The 23656-nt window shown below is 45.1% G+C and overlaps 1 protein-coding gene across 2 annotated transcripts in view; it reads left to right on the forward strand.

Annotated features, from left to right (window-relative positions):
* The window catches only part of LOC308592260 (alpha-tectorin-like), a 20676-nt gene extending 4171 nt beyond the window's left edge, over window positions 1–16505 (forward strand). The window contains exons 1-8 of one of the 2 annotated variants that reach the window (XM_081203584.1): window positions 5835–6384; window positions 9443–9490; window positions 9763–9828; window positions 10556–10686; window positions 12770–13051; window positions 14135–14272; window positions 15312–15622; window positions 16359–16505. In XM_081203584.1, coding sequence (XP_081059710.1) covers window positions 9454–9490; window positions 9763–9828; window positions 10556–10686; window positions 12770–13051; window positions 14135–14272; window positions 15312–15622; window position 16359 — 966 coding nt within the window. In that variant the 5' untranslated portion in view covers window positions 5835–6384; window positions 9443–9453 and the 3' untranslated portion in view covers window positions 16360–16505. Of the gene's footprint in view, window positions 1–5834; window positions 6385–9442; window positions 9491–9762; window positions 9829–10555; window positions 10687–12769; window positions 13052–14134; window positions 14273–15311; window positions 15623–16358 lie in introns of those variants that run through there. The other variant, XM_081203585.1, reaches the window with a different exon arrangement.
* The last annotated feature ends 7151 nt before the right edge of the window (window positions 16506–23656 follow it).

Below are 23656 nucleotides of genomic sequence, written 5' to 3' on the forward strand. Positions count from 1 at the left end.
CATTTTTATTTTTATTTTTTTTAATCCTAACCCAAAAGAAAGCTTTTATTTGGGTCGGCATTCTTTGAATATACCAGCAGGTTCAGATTATAACCCCAAGGACATCAGCTAAAGGACTTGGTATCTATATGAGCTGTTCAAGCTCAGGAAGTGGTGGGTGATTTTTCACCTGAGATTCTTAAGTAGCTACTGAATGGCCACTTCTATTCTAGGCTATAGTAGTGCTGTAAAATGGGGTTACCTTTGTGGTCCCCTTCAGCTCTGCGGTTCTGTTATTTTAACCCCCTGCTCTACTCAAGATCTGTGGTACAGGTGCAACTCCAATATCCCTGGACTGATGGCCACCCAGCTTCTGCATAAATGTCTGCAACACAGGACAACCCGCCATCTTCTGAGACAGCCTGTTCCACGGTTGGACAGCTCATGCCATTAGCAAGTTTCTCTTAATGGTTAAAGGGAATCTCCCTTCCTGCAATTTCCACCGACTGGATATACCTGTTAGGAGTCCAGGTTCCCGGCTTGATAACACAGTAAATGTATGTAATTAAAAAGGAGAACTTATTGCAAAAACAAGCAATTAGCTCCGGATTGCTCTAGCCAAGCATCCGGATGTTAGGATATCCCGTTCCACCTTAAGTACAGGCATGACTATTGTGTGTCACATGCCTGTTTACACTCCAGCACAGCTTGCTGAGAATTTCCGTTTGTGTATAACTTTCACTTTTGGCGTCTTGCTTGGGACACAAAGGAGATTGGACATGTTTTTCTTTTGTCCTGCTGTACGCTGAATAAACTGCTTGTAAATATGCTCACACAGCCGTTTCCTGCCACTTCTGTTGCGTAGCGTTTGCTCTGCTGAGTAGCGTGCTCTAGCTTCTGAAGCTTGAGTTGCTGATGCTGCACCAAGGACTGGAGATTGCCTGGCACACCGGCCGGTGGGCTGGAGCCAGCTGGGGGCTTGCCAATTGCTCCCGATTCCTTGGCTGCATCCCAACACCGGCATTATCCCTAAGTTGACCCTTCTGATGAGTTCTTCCTGCGTTGACAGAAGATACTGAACCTGTTACCCTTACATCTCTTGTTTTGTTTCCTGTCTGGCAGCCGTCCTATTCATTTACGTCTCAGGCTCCTTGGGTCATCTGCAGCCCCTTCCTGTGATGAAAGACTGTCTCTCTCGCTTTTCGTGCCTGTCTGTGCTTCCTGAGAGCTTTGGCTGTGTTCCAGCCTGCTCTCAGCTACTGCCTTATCAGTCTGCTGCTCAAGGCCAGGAGCATGCAACGCTTGCAGCTGCTGACTCTCCTCTGCCTTAGTAAAATCCAAGCCTCTCCGTTCTTGGTTGCTTTTTGCAGCTGGCTGCAAACCTTCGCTTGGAGCTGGCATATTTATGACATTATCCCTGCAACAGTGGTCCAGCCTGCTTCTAATCTTCTGAAAGGCAGATCTTTAGCATTTCAAAAAATGCAATTTAAACAAATCAATGTCTAATATAAATGGGCTTCCAGTCCATTCTGCACAACTGTATCCCTACATTCTTCTGTGTCTCATGTAGTAATTGTTACTGCTGCTGAAGAACCACATCCTATTACCAGACAATTTATTGTATTTTTTAAAAAAATGTATTATGTTTCCTTTTACTTTTGAGCTCCCTAGAAAATGTTGCTGATGTGTGGCTTTTAATTTCAATAACATAGCTCAGGAGAGGTAAGGTTGTCAGAGAGGTGCTGTGGATTATAAACATTTCTTTCCAAGACTGTCTTCATTACTCTTGCGAAGTCCCTACTCTCACTGCTTCTTGCTATTTAGTGTCTACAGAGAGTAAGTAAGCATTCCTACTAGAGTGCCTTGCAAACTATTCCACACATTTCCTTCATGAAAGCCAGCTTGAATAGGGTGCATTGCAGACCCTCCAAGTGTCCCTATTTTCCTGGGACAGCCCCGAATTTACAGAAGCTGCCCCAGTTTCTGATTTGATCCCGGAATGTCCCACTTTTCCTTAGGATGTCCTTATTTCCATCGGAGAAATGTTGGAAGGTATGGAGTTATCTGACCTCCGAGTTATCTGAAGGTAGCCATGTACAGTGGTGCCTCGCAAGACGAAAAGAATCCGTTCTGTGATTCTCTTCGTCTAGCGGTTTTTTCGTCTTGCGAAGCAAGCCCATTGACGGATTAGCGGATTAGCACTATTAGCGCTATTAGCGGCTTTTAGCGGCTTATCTGCTGATCGGATCAGCTGATAAGCGGCTTAGCGTCTTAGAAAAAGGGGGGAGGGGAAAAAACCAGCAGGAACTTGCAAGACATTGTCGTCTTGCGAAGCAAGACCATAGGAAATTCGTTTTGCGAAGCACCTCCAAAACGGAAAACTCTTTCATCTAGCGAGTTTTCCGTCTTGCGAGGCATTCGTCTTACGGGGCACCACTGTATGGGGAAGGGCTGTTTAATGTTTTAGTATGGTTTTTCATATGTTGGAAGCCGTCCAGAGTGGCTGGGGCAACCCAGTCAGATGGATGGAGTATAATAATAATACATCTCTATTTTCACCAGAGAAATGTTAGCGGATATGGGTTCTGCCCAGTACTAACCCAAGAGAGTTTGGGACCAAATAAACCTTTTAAAGGGTGAACCAGGGCAAGTGCCCCCCCCCCAGTTATTTGATGATATGCTGACTTGGATCCTAATCCAAAAACAACTCCTACTTTTCACACTTGAGGCCTGGCTGCCTTCCAAGGTGGTATCTGGAATGATAAAAGCTGGAATGAGTAGTCCTGGGGAATGGATCTCAAAAAACAGAGATTGTCATTTTCAGACAATTGCAGCCACCTGGAGCTTGCAGTGCTGTGCAACAATATAGAGCTCTACTCTCTTCTTACAACTGAATCCAGGCAGGTGCCAACAGATGGCTCTCCAAGGGCTTAGGGCTGTCCTGCCCCACCCAAGTCCTATTCTCTGCTAATAGTTACACAGGGATCAGTGCACCAGCAAATGAATCAGCTCCAAGCAGATTCACTGAGCCGTAGAGATGCACATGGGATGGGCAAACAACTTTAAAATGTGAGTGCATTGCAAGACCTCAACAGCAGGACCTTTGGCGGTCAGGAAGGAGATCAGCGTTTGGACCAGACTCTGGCTCTCATCTTCTGAGAAACACTGGCGAAAAGCAGAACATGAATGGACACAGATGAGTCCTTACCGTGCCAGTGACCTCTAGGTCAAAATCTGACTTGAGGGGTTCTTATTTCATCTGAAAGTGGGATTCACAGAAGCAAGGCAACCCCTTGATAACCAACTTTCAGTTTCCCAAACACTCTCTCACACCCTCTAGCATTTCTCTGGAGAAAATAGGGATGTCCTATTCCACCACCTCTGTAATATTTCTCAGGTGAGGGAGCCTGTTGTGGGGGGGCATGGTTGTGCCTCCTCAAAAAAATGCACCCAGGGCCACGCCCCCCCAGCCCCCCACGCTACGCCACTGTACCAGAGAGAGGTTGACAAGAGAAGTGGACAGCAGCAAGAGGGAGACTCTTTAAAATGTCTATGTTAAATGAGGAATTCAGTGTCAAAAATCTCCAATTTTGCGTTTTGTTAATCTTAAAATTCACTTCACTTCATAAATGTATATATTTAGGGCATTTTTTTAAAAATGCATTTTAGAATGCATTTTTCACACATGCACTTTTCACACATCCTCTTGCCTTGCTGCTTTCCCTCAGGGAAAACTGTTCTTTAGTGCTCCATCTGAGCAAACGGCAATTGAGTTTTCCGTGGACTGCCATTCGTTCTGATTTAAAGCTAAAGAGAAAAGGAGTGGGTCAATTGGAAAACTGCTCGGACCTGTGCTTTCTAGGTATGGGGCAAGCTGAAATATGGATGAGCCCTAATGCAAACCTTTTTGTATGCATTATTTGGTTATGCTGCAAAAGAGAAGTGCAAATTTTGCACTAAAACGTGAACTGAATGAATTTTTCCCAAATTCCTAAAAAAGGGGACCTCATTTTCTATCTCATATTGAATTACCAGTTATTCTATCCATGGTTTCCTGTTCCTCTATGTTTCTTAGCCAGATATTTGGTGTGTGGTCCCTTTGAGACAGAGCTTTCCAAAGTGTGTGTCCCGACACGTTAGTGTGTAGGTGTGTCACGCAAACGGTCCCCGCGCTCCTCCTGGGTCTGGAAAGGGGTTAGTTTAACCTCCTGTTTGCTAGCAAAAATGAATTCCTGTGTCTCGAAATGATGCATGTCTAAAAAGTGTGTCACCAACAAGAAAAGTTTGGAAAGCTCTGCTTTAAGAGATACAGCTGCTTCCTGGTGAAGTGATATAGATAGGATTTACAGGGCTGGGAAACTGAGAGTTAGTGCATTTGCCCTGTTACTTGTTCCGTGTTGTTGTGGATGCTCACTGCTGAGACAGAGGACAATACAGCCCTTAAAAGGGATAGCATTACACCAATTCCCAGGGGTGTGGCAAGATCCTGTTCCCCAATCCAGATCTCCTTTTACAAACATTTGGGAGTTCAAGCCAAGTGGGATGATCATGGCACAGAGTCCACACTTTGTGTGTTTACCTAATCCTTGTTGATCTTCTCTCAGTAAAGGAGCAAACAAGAGGATCAAGGCCTAATCCACATCCGCCTTGCCCTCTCAGCAATGAGTTGCTTTCTCCTTTCTTAATTGGGACTGCTAGATTGGGGCCCTTAGATCTCCTTGTCAGAAGAACACAGGGTGGAGGACAGCTAATACAGTGGTACCTCGGGTTAAGTACTTAATTCATTCCGGAGGTCCGTACTTAACCTGAAACTGTTCTTAACCTGAAGCACCACTTTAGCTAATGGGGCCTCCTGCTGCTGCCACGCCGCCGGAGCACGATTTCTGTTCTCATCCTGAAGCAAAGTTCTTAACCTGAAGCACTATTTCTGGGTTAGTGGAGTCTGTAACCTGAAGCGTATGTACCCTGAAGTGTATGTTACCCGAGGTACCACTGTACTGATTTTTATAGAGTTTGGATAAAGCACCCTGAAGTGAGGTCTTGAGGAAGGAGCTTTTTTTCAAACCACACACTCAGGCTGGATGTTTTAGGACAGAGCTATCAATTGGTAGCTCTGGGGTCCCTTTACCATTACCTTATCAATTGGTAGCCTTTTAGATTTTGGCGGACTCCAACTCCCATCAATCTCAGCTAGCATGGCCAGTGGCTGGAGATGATGGGAGTTGTAGCTCAGCAACATCTGGAGGGCCACAGGTTCCCCTACATCTGCATTAGAAGACACATCAGCCTGTGAAACATGGTCACCTTAGTCTATAGTACAGCTTCGCTTGTGCCCTGACATCATGGCAACTGTGTCTCTTGGCCCCCACCAGTACTGAATTTAGGGGTGTGGGGGCAGATCCCCCCAACAGGGTACTGAGCTGAGGGGTGCAAAACTGAAAAGATCTACAATTGAGAAGATACATTTGGGGGCTGTGTGTTTTCCTATACATCACAATGTTTCAATAGCTTTAAAAGATGAGGCTATTCAAAATTTTTGCTTGCAGAGCACTGAAGAGGTGGTTTATGGTTAAAGCACAGCTCTGGATATATTTTTTAATAGTTACAAACTTGATTTAAGCTGTTTTTTGTTGTTGTTTTAAATCCTATATTGCTCTTTTTTAAGAAAAGCAAATATACCTCACATTACTTCACAGGCCGTGTTCTAGACAGGAAGCATGTGCAGAATGGCCAGTGTGAAGGTTAAAAAATTGGGGGAAAAATATGAAGACAAAAATGCACACACTTGGCTACCTCTTAATTATATTTAAGGCAAGGAAGATCAAGAGACCCCCCATGGTGCCCCTTGTTTGGACTTATGGAGGAAAGTGAATCTCTTTTATTTACAGAAAGCTTCCGAACCCATTCCACTGCAATTTGGCAAGCTTAATCCACTCTGAAGGGACTCATAAATGTCACTCACTTTGTCAAAAGGGGAGAAGTTACAGCTGTTTTTAGATTTCCCATTATAGTGAAAGGGGAACCACAGAGCTTCATTTGATACAGCTCAGAACCCAAATTAAAGATCGAAGCGGGAAAAGTAGAGTGTCTGAAAACAGATCAGTAATTTTAAAATGCACAAACTCGGCTACAAGACAAATCTTGGGGCCTGCGCACACCCCTAAAACATACACAATGGATTAAGAGTGGATTTAAAGCTTCCATCTTGCCATTGAGTTAGGAATCCCTCTAGGGCATCAGGCCAGGTCAGAGGGAAGGGAAGAGCAGTCGGGAGGCAGGTCAATTTTTACTGTGGAACTTGGGTGTGGAAATATTGCAGGGCTGTATATATAAAACCAGAAGAGACTCATTAGGGATGTCTGAGCCTGGGCGACAACAGACGTGGAGGAAGAAAGGAGCAGAAAGGTAAGTGAGGTAGGGCCTAAAGGCAAGTGGAAATTTCCGCATCCTCAAGATATCAGGAGCATGAAGACAGACAGGTATTTTTACATATGCACACACATAATACGGCCAAGCTAGACATGAAATTGAATGCAATTAACTTGCATGCTTTTGTTACATGAAGAGCAGCATGGGAGAGCCTTAGCAACATCTGGGACTGCAATGGATGGAGACGGAGGGATGGGGGGAGAGAGGGGGCGCGCAAAAGGCTTTACTCCTTCCCTCCCTCTGCCATGATACCAACAAAAAGTGCCCTTCCCTCATTGCTGTTTGCATTGAGACAGAAGCCTTCCTGGGCCATTTCCAGGTTATCAGCACATCTGAAATAGCTTAGTGAATGGCATGTCCCAAAACCAGGATGCGTGTCACAAAAAAGTCACATGACCCATGTGAGATCACAGTGCCCAGAATGGCCGCCATGCTCTTGCACAAAAAACCAGGATGTTCCGCGCCCCCCCCCCCCGACGCTTGCAGGGGATAGCATGTTGATATTGGATTGGGGAGATTTGGGTTCAAATGGTGGCTCAGCGATGAGGTTTAAGGGGAAGGGGCAAGTTGTAATTATGAAGACAGACAATAGTGAGTACAGTGCATTAGCTGGCTTACCCCCCCCCCCAACCTGCCACTGCTAACATACATGCTGGCCCCATAACCCAACATTTACATGTGAGGTAGCCTTGTGTAGCGTCTATACATGCGAAACTGTGAACATGCCTAGGGATTCTCAGCATGAGGGAGAGACCCAAATTTTTCCATTCATGTGCAAGTGAGGCAGCCACACTTTGGAACTCTCCGTCTGTTGACGTTAGGCAGGTGCCTTCACTGTACTCTTTTCGGTGTCTGCTAAAGCATTTTTGTCCTGGATTTTAATTATTTTTGGGTGGTTTAAATATGTGGTTTCACTTTCTTTTCAGTGGGTTTTTTTTTTTTAGTAAATCACTTTGAGGTTTTATTACAATCAAGACGTATATAAATATTGTGAAATAAATTGTCCAGCGTGCATCAATCAGAACATGCACAAAAACTGCCCGGTTATGCCGTCAAGGCAGGACTTGCGGGAGGGGTCTATTCCCCACCCAGCAATCAGAATGAGCAAGAAGATCTCCAAGCACAGCAGAGCTGGCTTACTACATTTTGAAGGCAGTGAAATGATAAACGCTGTCACCTTAAGAGAGCGATGGCTGTAAGACCATAAAGTCCAGAGTCTAAAATGACCAAATCACCACAGAGGCTCCTAAATGTGGTTGATGGGGACAGGGGTAGGTGGGATGGGCAGTGAGCACATCTTTGGTGGGGTGACACAACACTGTGACCCCCTCACCTGTGCTAACAATGGAACACCCACCCACCTTCCAGTATAGTGGTACCTCGGTTTACGAACTTAATCCATTCCTGAAGTCCGTTTTTTAAACTGAAACCGTTCTTAAACTGAGGCGCGCTTTCCCTAATGAGGTGTTCCGCTGCCAGTGCCCTTCCACCATTCGGTTTCCTTTTGTAGACCAAGATAAAGTTCACTACTTCTGGTTTTGTGGAGTTCGTAAACTGAATCATTCGTAAACAGGACTCACCTAGAGTACTGTGTCCAGTTCTGGGCACCACAATTCAAGAAGGACACTGACAAACTGGAACGTGTCCAGAGGAGGGCAACCAAAATGGTCAAAGGCCTGGAAACGATGCCTTATGAGGAACGGCTAAGGGAGCTGGGCATGTTTAGCCTGGAGAAGAGGAGGTTAAGGGGTGATATGATAGCCATGTTCAAATATATAAAAGGATGTCACATAGAGGAGGGAGAAAGGTTGTTTTCTGCTGCTCCAGAGAAGCGGACACGGAGCAATGGATCCAAACTACAAGAAAGAAGATTCCACCTAAACATTAGGAAGCACTTCCTGACAGTAAGAGCTGTTCGACAGTGGAATTTGCTGCCAAGGAGTGTGGTGGCGTCTCCTTCTTTGGAGGTCTTTAAGCAGAGGCTTGACAACCATATGTCAGGAGTGCTCTGATGGTGTTTCCTGCTTGGCAGGGGGTTGGACTCGATGGCCCTTGTGGTCTCTTCCAACTCTATGATTCTATGATTCTTCAACCAGGGTACCACTGTATATTGGGCTACCTCATTTCACAGAATGAGTCCACGTACGACACCTTGTTCACTTTGATAGCTGTTGGGAGGTTTGCAATGCAAGAGTTAAGTGCTGCCCAGGACCTCCTGATGATACCTTCCATTTTCCTAAGGCGGAAATGCTTGAAAACGCACCAAACTTTCCAATTCTATCGCTTTGATTTCTGAAAATGCTTCTCCCGCCACATCCTTTGCTTCAGAATTCAAACACTTTGGTAAATTGTTGGGATATGCAAAGTGCTTAGATAGTTAAATGAATAAATAGAATTGTGCATCAGCTATCAAACACAGGCAAATATCAGATTCTGAAATCAAATCTCTTTAGTCGAACATCAAATGCTGAAACAAAATATCACAGGGTATATGTAAAACACTTAGGCTGTAATCCTGTCCACTTACCTAGTGCTTACACCCAAGTAAACATGCCTAGAGTTGCATGGTCAGAGATTGTCTGGAGAATATTCCACATCAAGTGACGAAAATACAGAGGAGCACTAGATTTTTCCTGTTCCAACCATTGGCCAGTTTCACATAGGCAATGGGGAAGAGTGGAACTGACAGGCAGGTCTCAGACCCAAAAAGTGTGATCCATTGTTAGGAGTTCTTAATGCAGGAAGGGGGAACCTGTGATGGTCCAGCTGTTTGCAGACTACAACTCCCCTTATCCCTGACCACTGGCCATATTGGTTGGAGCTGATGGGAAATGGAGTCCAAAAACACTTGGAGGATCACAGGTCCCCCACCTCTGCTTTAATGGGATGTGGGTGAGTGGGGGTGGGGGGACATACACACAACTGGAAAAAGCATCTTTCCCTCCTGCATTCATGTCTTAATTCAATTTTATATGCCCTCTCCTTTCTCCTCAATTCCTGGGATGTTGCTTGTCATATGCTGCTGCTTGGGAAGGAGACGCCAATATGAAGACTTCCTTTGCCTTCCTGCTACTTCTGCTAGGTAAGTTGAACCAAGGCAGCAATATGCGTCTCACCAGAAGCTGGTATTTGGAGAAAGAGGCATAAACAAGACCCCCCAAAAAGTGAAAAGCGCAGAGAAGTGGAGAAGGCCCATCACAAATTGGGGAGCTGCTGCAAAGCCTTGCTAAATTGACAGATAGATGTGGTGAGATCCCCCAGGGGAATCCACAGACCCAGAAAACTTCCTAGATCCCAGAAGAGAGAGCACTCTTCCCCTGAAGACTCACCATTGTCTTTCCTTCTCTGTTATAGGTTCAGCTTCGACTTTTTGGCTGCATGAAACAAAAGTAACAATAAAAGGAACAAAAGAAACCAACGGTAAAGTCTGACCCTCATGGGGTGTCGGTGGAGCATTCTCCAAAGAAATAGTATTTCTAGAAACCTGAGTTATTTAACACTGATTTAGATATTGATGGGCTGACTGAAGCCTTCTACATATCCTCCAATATTTCTCCGATGAAAATAGGGACATTCTGTTCCATAACAACCATCATCTATTATTTATACCCTGCTCATCCAACTGGGTTTCCCCAGCCACTATGAGCAGCTTCCAACATATGTAAAAAACATAACAAAACATTAAAAAAACATTCCCTATATAGGGCTGCCTTCAGTTGTCTTCTAAAGGTGGTATAGTCACTTTTCTCCTTGCCTAAGGGCATACCTCCATACCCTTTAACATTTCTCTAATGAAAATAGGGACGTCCTAAGGAAAAGTGAGACATTCTGGGATCAAATCAGAAACTGGGACGGCTTCTGTAAATCTGGGACTGTCTGTGGAAAATAGGGACACTTGGAGGGTCTGCATAAAACAACTACTGAGACCAAGATGGAGGTCCACCTAGCAAAAACTTTTAAGCAGAGTATTTAGGGGGTCACTATTGTGCAAATCTTCCTTCCAGAATCTGGTAGCTGTGAGACCATAGAGAACAGTTTCCTTCCTTTTGAGGATGCTCTGTTATGCCACACAACAGCACCCTCCCCGATTTTCATAGGTTTGTGTCAGGTTTGAAGCATCAAAGTGTTTTCTCTCCTTTCTGTCCAGAGCACCTCCTGTATCCCTATGGGGAAGCTGCAGGAGATATGAAGAACCCCATAGCAGATGACGGGACGTCCCCTAAGATTCCTATTTTGGTACCTTTCACCTTCTACGACAAGACTTACCACAGCGTTTATGTACGTATAATCCCTTTTGGCACAAAGCAAGAATGAATCACAGGAAAGGGGAACGTGACCACTCTCCCACTTCAACCTCAAGTGTTCTGCTCTCAGGATGCCCATTACCCTACAAACTTCCATCTTCTTGTAGCCGGAAGAACAGATAGCCAATACTGTGACTAGAGGCTTATTATCTTTTGCCCTGCTCTTTCCAGGCAGAAACCAATGCTTTGAAGTTCTGTGTCAGAGCACTTAAAGGGTGGGTTTTCACAGGGAAAGCTCTGGAGCAAAAATAAAAAGAGTGCATAGAGCTTTAAAGCAAGGAGGAAAGGTTAGTGTAGATAAGCCCTAGCTGTCAGGGAATGCTAAAACGATACACAGGGGTGTCGTCTTCTTTGGCGATCACTCGTAGCTGAGCAAGATTGTCTTCCATAAACACAGTTTTAACAGTGAGTCCGTAAGTGACTGTGGAGGCCAGTCCTGGATCCACATGTCCTTCCACAGTGGGGACATAGGTTTCTGGGCGGGAGTTGCTCATGGTGAGGGTTTGCCAAGTGTGTCTTCCTCTTAGCACTTTTCTTCCTTTCATCCTGAGTTTGAGCGTCTTCAAAGCCCATGACACCTTTGGTAAAGGCTGTTCTCCAACTGGAGCACTCACAGGCCAGTGTTTCCCAGTTGTCTGTGTTTATACTACTTTTTTTTAGATTTGCCTTGAGACAGTCTTTGAACCTCTTTTGTTGACCACAAGCATTATGCTTTCCATTTTTAAGTTCGGAATAGAGTACAGTGGTACCTCGGGTTACATACGCTTCAGGTTACATATGCTTCAGGTTACAGACTCTGCTAACCCAGAAATAGTACCTCAGGTTAAGAACTTTGCTTCAGGATGAGAACAGAAATCGTGCTACAGCGGTGTGGCGGCAGCAGGAGGCCCCATTAGCTAAAGTGGTGCTTCAGGTTAAGAACAGTTTCAGGTTAAGAATGGACCTCCAGAATGAATTAAGTACTTAACCCGAGGTACCACTCGTTGCTTTGGAAGACAATAATCAGGCATCTGCACAACATGACCACTCCAAAGTTGACCACAACAAAGTTGATGTTGAAGAATCATTGCTTTGACAGGGGTGTACCTAGGGGTTGGCAAGGCTGGCCCCTGCCAAGGGCTGCAGGCCCAGGGGGGCGCAAAAATGAGCCTCTTCACTCTGACTAGGAGCCCACTTGCCTGGCCATCTCTCAGGTCACTCCTTCACTGCTCTGGGTGACCAACATCTCCTTACCAAGGGTTCAAGGGAACCTAGGTATGCCCCTGCTGGTAGACAGAGTTCCCGTGGGCAAGGGATCTTGCCTGAGGTCTTTTTACAAAGGGCAGGCTATAAATAGTGTGCATGTACAAATAGATAAATGACGCAGGACGATGCCAATCACTGACGGAGGTTCTCAGAAAGATGGGGGGGGATGGGGGCTGAAAACCACCTGCTAGGCAATGAACATCAATTCATGCATAGGGACTCTCTGTGATCCAAATGCCTAGGCAAGGGGCAACAATGCAGGGAGGCTCACCTGGCACCTTCATCACATATCTTTTGATTCCAGGCAAAAACGTTCCTCTTCTCCCAGGTCTTTGGCTAATTGATCAATGGCCTTTTAAACTACGTACGTGGGGGTTATTGCTTTTGTTTGTTACTATGGCATGTATTTTTGTGTTTTTATATTGTAAACTGCTCTGTGATCCTCAGATGAAGGAGGAGGATGATGGTGGTGGTGGTGGTGGTGGTAGTAATAATGCATGAACCAGCTGCTGAATAGGGACTCTGGTTCAGATATGTGCATTCAGAATGCCATCAGCAGTGCAGCTAGCCTGAGCACGTGACCCAAGGGGTAGGACCAGCAGCACAGTCTCACTTCCCAGTCATGGTATCGACCCCCTTTGCCTGTTACACTGTGCTGCTCCCAGAGTCTAGGAGCCGATACCCGGAGGATTCAGATCAGAAACTGAAAATTCTTAGCAGTGAGAAGGAAATAGCCCTTGGGATGGTTTGCTTGGGGGCACTTTAGCCTTTTGCTGTTTCTGCTTACGTTGCTGCTCTCTGCCCCTTCACAGGTCAACAACAATGGGGTGGTTTCCTTTTCCGTGCCCGTCCCAGAGTACACCCCCAAAGCCATCCCCATGGTAGACGGAAAGGCCTTTGTTGCCCCTTACTGGGCGGATGCCAACATTATTCTAGGTGGCCATGTCTATTACCGGCAGACGCAGAAACCAGAACTGCTGAGAAATGTCACCCGGGACATTAATAACTACTTCCCTGAAATCAGTTTCACAGCTACCTGGCTCTTCATTGCCACCTGGGACCGTGTAGCCTATTTCGGATCTTTGTCCAGTAAGGTAAGTCATTCCGCATATAAATAAGAGCCTAATTTGCTTGGGCATCTTTCTTCCAGTTGGGCCTTGTCTGGGGCAACATGGGCCTCTGCTCTGATACAGGCATTGGAGGTCTCTGTACTAGATTACCACATAGCAGTGTTTCCCAAATTTGGGTCTCTAGCTGAGTCAGACCATTGGTCCATCTACAGTAGTTGAGTGTTATTATAGATTGGGGAGGGGGGGAACCTCCTAAACCATAGGAATTAATAAATGGTAGGATTTTGATTAATTGGGATGTGGATGAAAGAACAAGATGCAGAGCTGTGTCAGGAATCCCTGGGCTTCCTTATGCTAACCAGTTTGGCTGGCCCAGTGAAGAGCAAATCTGTTAACATGACAAAAGGTGTTGATGGACCATCCAAGAGGAATCCTTTGGCCTGGGGAGACAGATGGTGCCAGGGTAAGTGGGTGTGAAGTGACAGGTAAAGGGAGTCTTTTAGCAAGGTGGGAAGAAGAAGAGGGGAGAAGAAAGACTGGGATCCATCGGCTGAAGGCTGGCTGCGAGAGATGCCTTGGACTCCAGGGCTGCACTACTGTGCCAGCCTCATATGGAGTGCTTGTTTCAAGCATAACCACCAATTTTTACTTGCATACTCACTTTTCAGAGTCACTGGAAATCAGAGTCACTAAAAGTATAGCACACAAAATACCTACAGCTATCCATTGGCCTTCCCCAACATGATGCCCATTCCTATCCACCCAATATGGTTGGGGATGAAAGAAGTTGGAGTCCAAAATTAAGAGTTGAGTAGGCCTTTTAGGGTTAACATATACCAGAAATAGGAACTGTTTCCCCAGGAAGCTACCCTTGAAATTAAGGTGCAAAGCAACCCTAATTTCTATAGATATTTTGCCTATCATAAGCAACTCCCAACTTTGTCAAAACATGCACCCCTTTCTTAAATGCAGCTGTAGCACCAAGAAGCCAAATCCACATGGAAGAGCATAGCCAGCCAAAGAGGAAAAGACATAGGCCAAGGAAATTGCAATGAAATTCATTGTGTGTCTTCTCGACCTCACTCTTTCTGCTTGTCTTTGCTCCAGGTAAACACCTTCCAGGCTATCTTATGTACTGATGGCCATGTTTCCTTTATGATGCTCAACTATGCAGACATCCAATGGACTACAGGGGCAGCAAGTCAGGGAAATCCCAGAACAGGTTTAGGAGGAATCCCAGCACAGGTAGGCCCACGCTGTGAGCCGAGAATTTGGTTCCAGGCGGTTTTCTCAGAAGAGCTGCTTGGAGTCCCTTATGGTGCCAGAGTGAATGAAATGCTTTTCCATTCAAATCCAGGAACACAGCTAGCTGACTTATTTTGTTGGTCTGGTCTACAATGATCTCCTCTAACAGGCAGTGGGTGACACTGAGTCATGCTATTAGCCCATTGAACCGACTGTTGTCTGCTCTGACTAGCAGTGGTCCTCCAGGGTTTCAGCCTTACCTGAAGATGCTGGAGATTGAACCTGGGACTATCTGTTGCAAAGCTCTACCATTGAGTTCTTGTCTTCTTGGTTCCTGAACTTCCCAGTTAATTTTGCCATTTTCGCATAGTCCATCAACTTGGTTTGTCATTCTTTTCTGGTCAGGGTTTCTCTTCCTTCCATCTTGCTAAGGGATATTTCTGACCAGGTGTGGCAAAGCAGCAAATGATCATCCTGGATATCTCACTATGTGGGTGGAAACAGTGCTGGGCCAAATATCTGACAAGCAAGAAACTTGGATATTGCAGGATTGGTGAATCTTTGGCCCTTCAGATGTTGCTGAACTACAATCCCCACCATCCACAGCCAGCTTGGTCCAAGTTCCCCACACCTGAGCATTGGAACCAAAGGAGAGTTTAAGTCAGGGATAGGCAACCTGTGGCTGCCCAGATATTGTTGGACTACAAAGCCCATCATGCTGCCTGGGGTGAAAGTTGGAGCCCAACAACAGCTGGAGGGCCACAGGTTCCTCATCCCTGGTTTAAGTAGTTCTGCAGCAAAAAGCCACTTTCCTTGAGGGAGCCCACCTTAGTGGAAGTCTCTAGCAGAGCAACCAGTTTGTTAATAGCTCCTGCAGTAGTTCAGGAACCCTGTCCATCCTGCAAGTGCTTGGACTCCTTCCCTGAGAGGGAGAGACCCTGGGAAGATTCCCTGGAAGTCCAAACTGTTGCTGCTTCTTGCCACAAAGCAGCATTTGACTGCTATGCATGTATCAAGGCTGGTATTGTGGTTATTTCAGGCCGGCTTCAACAGCGGTGATGACAAGAACTACTACAACATCCCTAGCTCCCGCACTCCTCAAGTCATCAACATTACAAAAACTAGCAACGTGGATGTGCCAGGACGCTGGGTGTTCCAGGTGGACAATTTCAAACCAGCTGGAGACCCTAAAGAGCTTACGCCTAAGAAAGAAGAACCAGAAGTCCTCCAGAAAGAAGAGGACCTCCCTGAGCAAGAAACAGGACATCACACCCATGAGGACAACCAGGAGGTTCCTGAAGAACAGTCACATGTGGACAGTGATGAGGAGGAGAGTGATCACTGTGAATGGTAAGTATGTCAAGCCAAGGCCTGAAGGGTGGGAACTAGCTGGCTTTTCCTGGAAGTCAACAGGAAAAAGCTTCACAGGGCATTGTATGACAGCAGAGACCATGCCCTCAGCCACACGTCCTTCCTGCATCTCCCCCCCCCCCCAGAAGATACTGCAGAATCATTTCACATTATTTTCAAGCTTTTGCAAAATCTCACCTTGAATGTGGTCCTTCTTACCATTTCAATATTATAGGGAAGTCACTTCCATATGTTATTTTGCAGAGACACTGGGTGAGATCCAACTAAGTCATACACAAAGCAGATGTTCGCAGAGTAGACTGTATTGTTTTCAGCGACTGCTAAAAGCATTTTTGTTCCAGCAAGCGTGCCCAATTTAGCATGCAATTTTAACACATGCTCTTAGTATGTATAATTGTTTTAAAATGACTGGTTTCATTCCAGGTTTTGCAATTTTGTTTTTAATGTTTTTTATTGATATTTTTGATTAATACTCCACAAATTTGCAAACACTTTCAGTAGATAACCTTGAAAGAAAGACTTTGTTGCAAGTCCGAAGCGATATCCCCCTGCACAGTGCACACTGTGTGTCCTGAGCTTGCAATTTCTTGCAGTATGAAAGGACAATGTAGATAAGTAGGGGACAAACTCAAGCTGGGATTGTGGGGCAGGCCTTAAAATGACTTAAATTTCTTTTCAGTAAAAACAAACACCTTGCCTCTCTCCCCCACTCCAGATAAGCCACTTTCCTCAGAAGACCTTTGCTGTTGCCGTCAGAAGAGAAAAACAGCCAGGATGTAGAACTATCACTCTGTTGCCCTCTAGAGGCCTTCTGCAACTGCAGCTTAATTGTAGTGTAGCAATAAAATATTAAGCTCTTCTAGCATTGTAGTTGTGCTATGTATCTCAAGAGCGGGGGAAAATCTGAAAAGGTTATTTGGGGGGAAATCTGTGTGTAATGACACACACACACACACGGAGAATGACTGCATATATAAGGGTGTGGGGATATTAATTTCTAAATTAGTAACATAGGAAGCTGGATTATACATCAAACCTTGGGTCCACCTAGGTCAGCATCACTTGCACTGTCTGGCAGGGGTTCTCTATTGTTTCTGACAAGGGTCTCTCCCAGTCCTCTGTGGAACTGCTGAGAACTGAACCTGCTCTGCCACTGAGCAATATGAACCATTCCCTATTAACAGGTGCCACCTCTTAAAACATTTTTCAGAAGTCACACTGTCTTCAAAAAACAACATAAACTATGAGATTAACCCCACCCAATGGACCAGAATGTGGTCTAAACCTCCCTTTAAATCCATATCAGCAAAAAGAAAAGAACTCACTCTGAAACTCACTTACAGGTGGTACCTAACACCATGGAAACTAACGCTAATACGCCCAGGAACCTCACTAAAATTCTGGAGAGAGTGCACCTCCACAGACATATACCTCCCCATGTGGTAGGAATGATGCAAAATTCAACTCTTCTGGACATCAATCACACAAGAAATATGCAAAATAACTAAGCAAGTATTAGACGTCACCCCAGAACTGGTCCTACTAAACAAGACAGTAAGAAGTTACACTGTCTCATTTAGATACTTCCAAGCCATTAGACAGACAACCCCCCACCTGAAATGGCAGGAAGGAACTGGAAAGTCATTGTGGCTCATGAGGAGACCCTCCCCAGAGCTTGAAGAGGATGCCAGTGAGCTGAAAGTCCAGTAAAAGGACTAAAAAATGGCTCACGGGAGCATTTGCTGCCGCTGCAAGTAGGGTGTCCCATTCACCCTACTGAATCATCCTCCACTGCCTTTCAAACCCATTATCATCTAGAGAGGGTTCCCTGTAAGACCATTAAGTCCAGACTCTCAAGTTCCCTAAATCCACCACTTAAACCAATCAGTCTCTTGGACCAATACTCCTCCTAAGTACCTTGTTTGGGCTCCTGCCTGCAGCAGGCCCGCAAAACGCACCTAATTGCTCTCCCCAAATCCACTTAATTTTCTCCCCAAGAGCTTCCCATCGCTAAGGCCGCTCACCTGGCCCAGGATGGATGTGGAGGTCACTCCATCTCCCAGCTCTGGATGATTAATGGGTCTTTTTTCTTTCTTTCATGGAAGCGGCAGTATAATGCAGTGGCAGAATAATGGGACCTGACATATGCTGAGGCCCCACAGCTGGGTGAGAACAATGGCACTGTAGGAAGAGTAAGGTGACACATCCGCCTGGGAAAAAGGAACAGAGGCCCACTGCCTGTTAATGGTTAACTCTACTCTTTCTCTCCCTCCTTGCCCTCTCCAAGAGCCAAGAAATTTGTATCCAGTCTGCCTGGAGAACCCAGGCTGGATGCTGCCATTGTGGAGGTCTGTGGGTGATGAGATTGGCTTGCCAGAGTCCTGATCAACAAAGCTCTTGTATCATTCAGAGTTGTGCAGGCATGCCCTTAAAGGACAGCCCATTTGGTTGGAGTGTTGGAATAGTGTCCTGAAGACCAGGGTTCAAATCCCCACTCAGCCATGAATCTTTGGCCAGTCACCAACAAGCAACCTAACCTACCTCATAGGGTTGATATGAGAATAAACAACAACAACAACAACTTGAATTTCTATACTGCCTTTCATCCGGTGATCACAGTGCAGCTTGCAATATAAAAACACCCAAACACATAACACAGTAACAAAAACAATAACCCCTACATGCAGTTTAAAAACCCATAGATTGTTTAACAGTAGAGAGAGGGAGAGTCATTCACTGTCTTATTTGTGAATCACTTCCCATAAAACACCATTAAACAATTTAACGATACATAAAAACGTACATGAATACAATTCCTAGTCCAGCACAGAGGAAAACTGATATTAACCAGATTTGGACCAGACAGACCTTCAGACAGAGGATTCCATCAAACGGAGTCCTGTACTCTGTAAGGCAGGAGAATGATGACCGTAGTGCAAACTCCACATTGGAAGAAGGAACCTACCTTGGCATGCCCAAGCCTTTGATCAGCTATGCAAGATTTTTATTATATTTTTCTCTAAGAAGCTAGACAACTCCAACCCCCCCCCCCAGCATTCCACTTGTGATTGAACTTCATTCCAAACTCAGAAATTAAGCAGGTGAACCATGGTCTCCATGCCAGGAAAAACACTACAACTGTTGACCTCTACTTGATGTTCAGCTATAAAATCCCCGGGTCAAACCCAGCATCAGATTTAGAAATCCAAAGGCCATTCTGCATGGATGCTGTGCAAGTTGAAGCTAGGAATGGAAGGATCTATCCATTTCAGATCTCTCGGCTTCTTATTTTTCCAATATTTAATTTAGTTCTGCACCTTTCAGCAGCAATATGAGATATTAAGTAGGAGGGAACTCTCCAGAACTTTTTTTCTTCCCTTTTAACAGCACCACTCATTGAGCAAGAGTTCTATACCCTGCATTCACATATGTTTGAAATTTGCTGGTTTCCCCAGTCAAAATCTAAACAATAAATTTAAATAGTTTAAAACTGTTGTTTCTTACCTACCTTTCTTCACCACAAGCTCCCAGGGTGGGCTACGGCAATTTAAAATTACAACAACATTGAAAACAGTGCTGGGGACATGGGTTGCCTCAGCCTCGTTTGTATACAAAGGTTTAGGTGTTTGTGCAGCTTTTAATTTTCTGCTGCTGTCAACTCACTCAGATTTTTTTTTTTAAACCCACCTCCTGACAGCTGATATAGAAGGCTAAGTGAGATGAACAGCAACTCTAGAGACAGGATGAACTTCATGCAAAGATTGTAGGGTTATTCAAGGGATATTATGCACATAAAGGAATAATGATACCTATATTGTGGTTGCTTAAATGTGTTTGGCAACAGTTTCTGAAGTGATGGTGTTACTGACACCAGCCTCTAAGTGGCTTTTACCTCACCCCAAACTTCCACCCCAGCCAAGCACTCACACCACCCACTCCAGCTACGGGAGACAATCTTCCTGTCATCAGCACCAACTTGAGAAAAATATTTGAGAGGGGTCACCCCATCCCTCCCTCCTTCCCCCTCTTCTGCATCCTCCTCTGCTGCACACAACTGAGGGCAGACCGCCCCTTCCCTGCCAACTTATTCGCCTCTCGCCTGTGCGCAATAATAATACTTCTGACTTGCCAGGAAGGTAAGTAGAAACTAGTCTAAAGCAACAAAGGTACAAAGCGAAAATTCAGATTAGTTGCTCCGCCCACTTTTGCCTCTGACCCTGCCCACCAGTGGTGTGTGGCCCCCAAAAGATTGTCCAGAACAGAATGCGGCAGCTAGACTGGTGACTGGGAGTGGCTGCCGAGACCACATAACACCTGTCCTGAAAGACCTACATTGGCTCCCAGTACGTTTATGAGCACTATTCAAAGTGTTGGTGCTGACCTTTAAAGCCCTAAACGTCCTCGGCCCAGTATACTTGATGGAGTGTCTCCACCCCCATCATTCAGCCCAGACACTGAGGTCCAGCTCCGAGGGCCTTCTGGCAGTTCCCTCCCTGCAAGAAATGAAGCTTACAGGGAACCAGGTAGAGGGCCTTCTCGGTGGTGGCACCCACCCTATGGAACGCCCTCCCATCAGACGTCAAGGAGATAAACAACTATCTGACATTTAGAAGACATCTGAAGACAGCCCTCTTTAGGGAAGTTTTTAATGTTTGATGATTTATAGTGTTTTTAATATTCTGTTGGGAGTCGCCCAGAGTGGCTGGGGAAACCCAGTCAGATGGGTGGGGTATAAATTTTTATTTTTATTTGGCCCTCAAGCTGAAAACATTTTCTCGCGACAAAAATAATCGTGCATTTGTTTCTTGGTACTGTTACCTATCTCCAGTTTCCTACCCAATTCAGTATTATTGCCCTTTCTCCTTGCCAAGGGCATTGGGATTGTGTTATTTTTTATTTTTTTAAAAAAAATCTGCCCAGTTTGATATTTATACCCTGAGACTGCCAGCGATTGGGCTTGGTTGCATTAGGGGAAGCTGACCATAGGACAATATATCCCTGTCTAAATACCCCAAGACAGGTTGGGTTGACAAATGAATCTATTCATTCCTATTAAAGCGTCCAGGATTTGTTCCGAGTAGCACCTACTGGGAGATCATGTATAAAACCCCCGCTGAGCTATAGACCATACGGGCAACAGGGATCAGTGTGACTCAAGCGTTCTGAAGGATTGCTCTGAATGGGAGGCTGGTAAGTGTTTCACTTTTGGGGTAGAAGGTGGGGGAATTCTCCAACTTGCTTGCAAAAAACAAACAAACATGGTCATACAAAGTCTTCTGCTTTATCTGTTTTTAACCAGAGCAATGTTGTGTAGTGGTTAGAGTGTTGGATCTGGAGGGTGCCTCCAGAGGGGTGTTTATTGTTTGATCACGGCTCCTCATGGATGCAGGTTTTTCAGAGCATCCACACGACATCATTGGCATCAGAACGCCAGCCAACATCTCCATTTCCCGCAGAATATCTGCTAATTTTTAAAACGGTTGTGAATGACTCATTGGCAATATTTGAATGACCTAGATTGCCTCTGGACTATTAGTATTGTATGGGAGGAATACAAGCGCCTACTGAAAGTTTAGGTTTGTACTTATAAAGTAGATTAAAGCACTCTGTTGCCCTAGCTCATGGGTAGGCAAACTAAGGCCTGGGGGCCGGATCTGGCCCAATCGCCTTCTAAATCCGGCTTGCGGATGGTCTGGGAATCAGCGTGTTTTTGCATGAGTAGAATGTGTCCTTTCATTTAAAATGCATCTCTGGGTTATTTTTGGGACTGCCTGGTGTTTTTACATGAGTAGAACGTGTGCTTTTATTTAAAATGCAGCTCTGGGTTATTTGTGGGGCATAGGAATTCATTCACTTTTTATTTTTTTCAAAATATAGTCTGACCCCCAACAAGGTCTGAGGGACATTGGACCGGTCCCCTGCTGAAAAAGTTTGCTGACCCCTGCCCTAGCTCAACAAACAGACTTTAAAAACAAAAAAAACCCAGACTTTTTGCTGTTTGGAAAGTAATGAGGAAATGGATAAAAATGTGTGGGGTGGACAGCTGATTAACAGGAAAACATGCAAACACCCCCACAAACAAATGAGGGTGAATGCTCATTGTCATATAACCAACCCACAAACAACTCAAGCTCAATAATGCTCAATGAACTGGACACAGTCTGACCACTGCAGACAAGCAAATCAGGATGAATGCTGAATAACTTGCAGTACTAAGCCCCCACCTGCAAGCACCATTAGAGGCAGCTCCCCATTCACTCATGAGACTCACCTGGTGGCCCCTAGATTTACCTTCCTTGCAGGGCTGCTGGGAGGATAAAGCAAGGGCAACTACACACACCACTCTGAGCTCCTTGCAGAAAGGTGAGATTAGAAAAATGCAATAACAAGAGGTCCAGTTCACAAAATTGTAGAGGCTGAGATTGCTGGGGACATAGGTTTCTGGAGGGCTTTGCCTCAGGCCTGATGTTTGCTAGAGTTTATTCTAATGAAAGGGTTTCGTGCAAAGAATACAATAGGCATTTTGGAGGCTTCTAGTCAGGTGGAAAGAGGGGCATATCGATATTTTAAATAAAACAAATCGTACTCAACTCTGGTTTGTGCCAACCATAGTTTACGTCCCTATTGCTTTAATTGTTACTATAATTACTGATATCTGATTTGAAGCCCTATCGAGTGCAATGGGACTTACCTCTGAGTAGGCACACTGTAAAACTTCTATGAGTAATCAAGTAAGATTCGGATTACAGCCTGAGCATATAAAATAATGCACAGTCCAACTCAGAGTTAAGCCCCACAGTGTTCAGTTCCGCTTACTCCTAGGAAAATGACCAGAGGATTGCAGTCTAAATTAATATATTCAAAGTAACTTTTACAATATAACGCCAGAATGGGGCGTCCTTACTGAATTGACTCAAGAGAGTTTGGCAACTGGCCCTAACAGATAAATTGACCAACAAAATGTGATTAGCCAAAGGACAGAAACACAAAGACTCATTTATAACTGGCTAGTACTGTTTTATTGATATGAATAAGAAAAAACAATCCTTACCTTCTGCACACATCCATATCTTTTGGATGATCTATGTTAAACCACATCCTATGCTTTAGACTGCTGGCTGTGTATTCTTATGCTATATTTTCAAGGTGTACCCCAGGGTTTTGGTTCAAAGGGGGCGTGTTTGCTATTTAAAAAACATGTACACCATTGAACTATTTTAAAGAACAAACAAGAACAAAGCAAAAATCCAAATTAACTTATTAATTACTAGGTCACCAACCCAGTTCATGTTATAAAAAGTGAAGGAGGGGCTAAGAATAATGAGACCACGCCTCCTACTGTTCACAGAACTAGCACTGGGTAAGTATGTCTTCTTCAAAAAAATGCCCCCCAGGCGTACCCAAAGGGTCAGAGAGCCAATGCAAAAAGCCTGTGACTATAGCTCAGTATTAGCTCGTGTGGGGTACTTTATCTGCTTTTAGAGGTGCTACCAGCCATGAATAAGGCTTCTCTGTTCAGAAGCAATGAATACCAAGCGATGGAGATTTCCTTGGCTTGTTGGCCATAGGCAGATGGGGGGAAGTGTATCTGACCAGCCGCAAGTAACCCATCAGGTGACTTGTTCTTGGAAAGCCCTGGGGATCAGCTGATTGTTGGGGCTTGCAAAGCACAGGGTTTGTGCAGGGCTTTGCAGATGTTGCCAATCAGCTGTATGGCAGTGCCTACAAACCCCCTTCCAGTTCATCCACATATTTACCTGCCCCGAACCTGATGTTGTATATGTCAGGTAAAGGACAACTGGGCATGACTTGCCTAAAACAACCTCCTGTCCCAAATGTAGAGGCTTGATGGGCATAATTAGGGCCACAGACTGCAGGTTCCCCACCACTGGTCTAAGGGGATGATTCTAGCATAACGCATGATAGGTCCTAAGCTCAAATCTTAGAGCATCCCTGTATGTAGGAAAGGAGGCTATCAGATCTTTCGCAGCCCAAAGCCTGAGACTCAAGTAG

The sequence above is a fragment of the Podarcis bocagei genome (assembly GCF_964188305.1).
Source record: "Podarcis bocagei genome assembly, chromosome: 7".
NCBI lineage: Eukaryota > Metazoa > Chordata > Lepidosauria > Squamata > Lacertidae > Podarcis > Podarcis bocagei.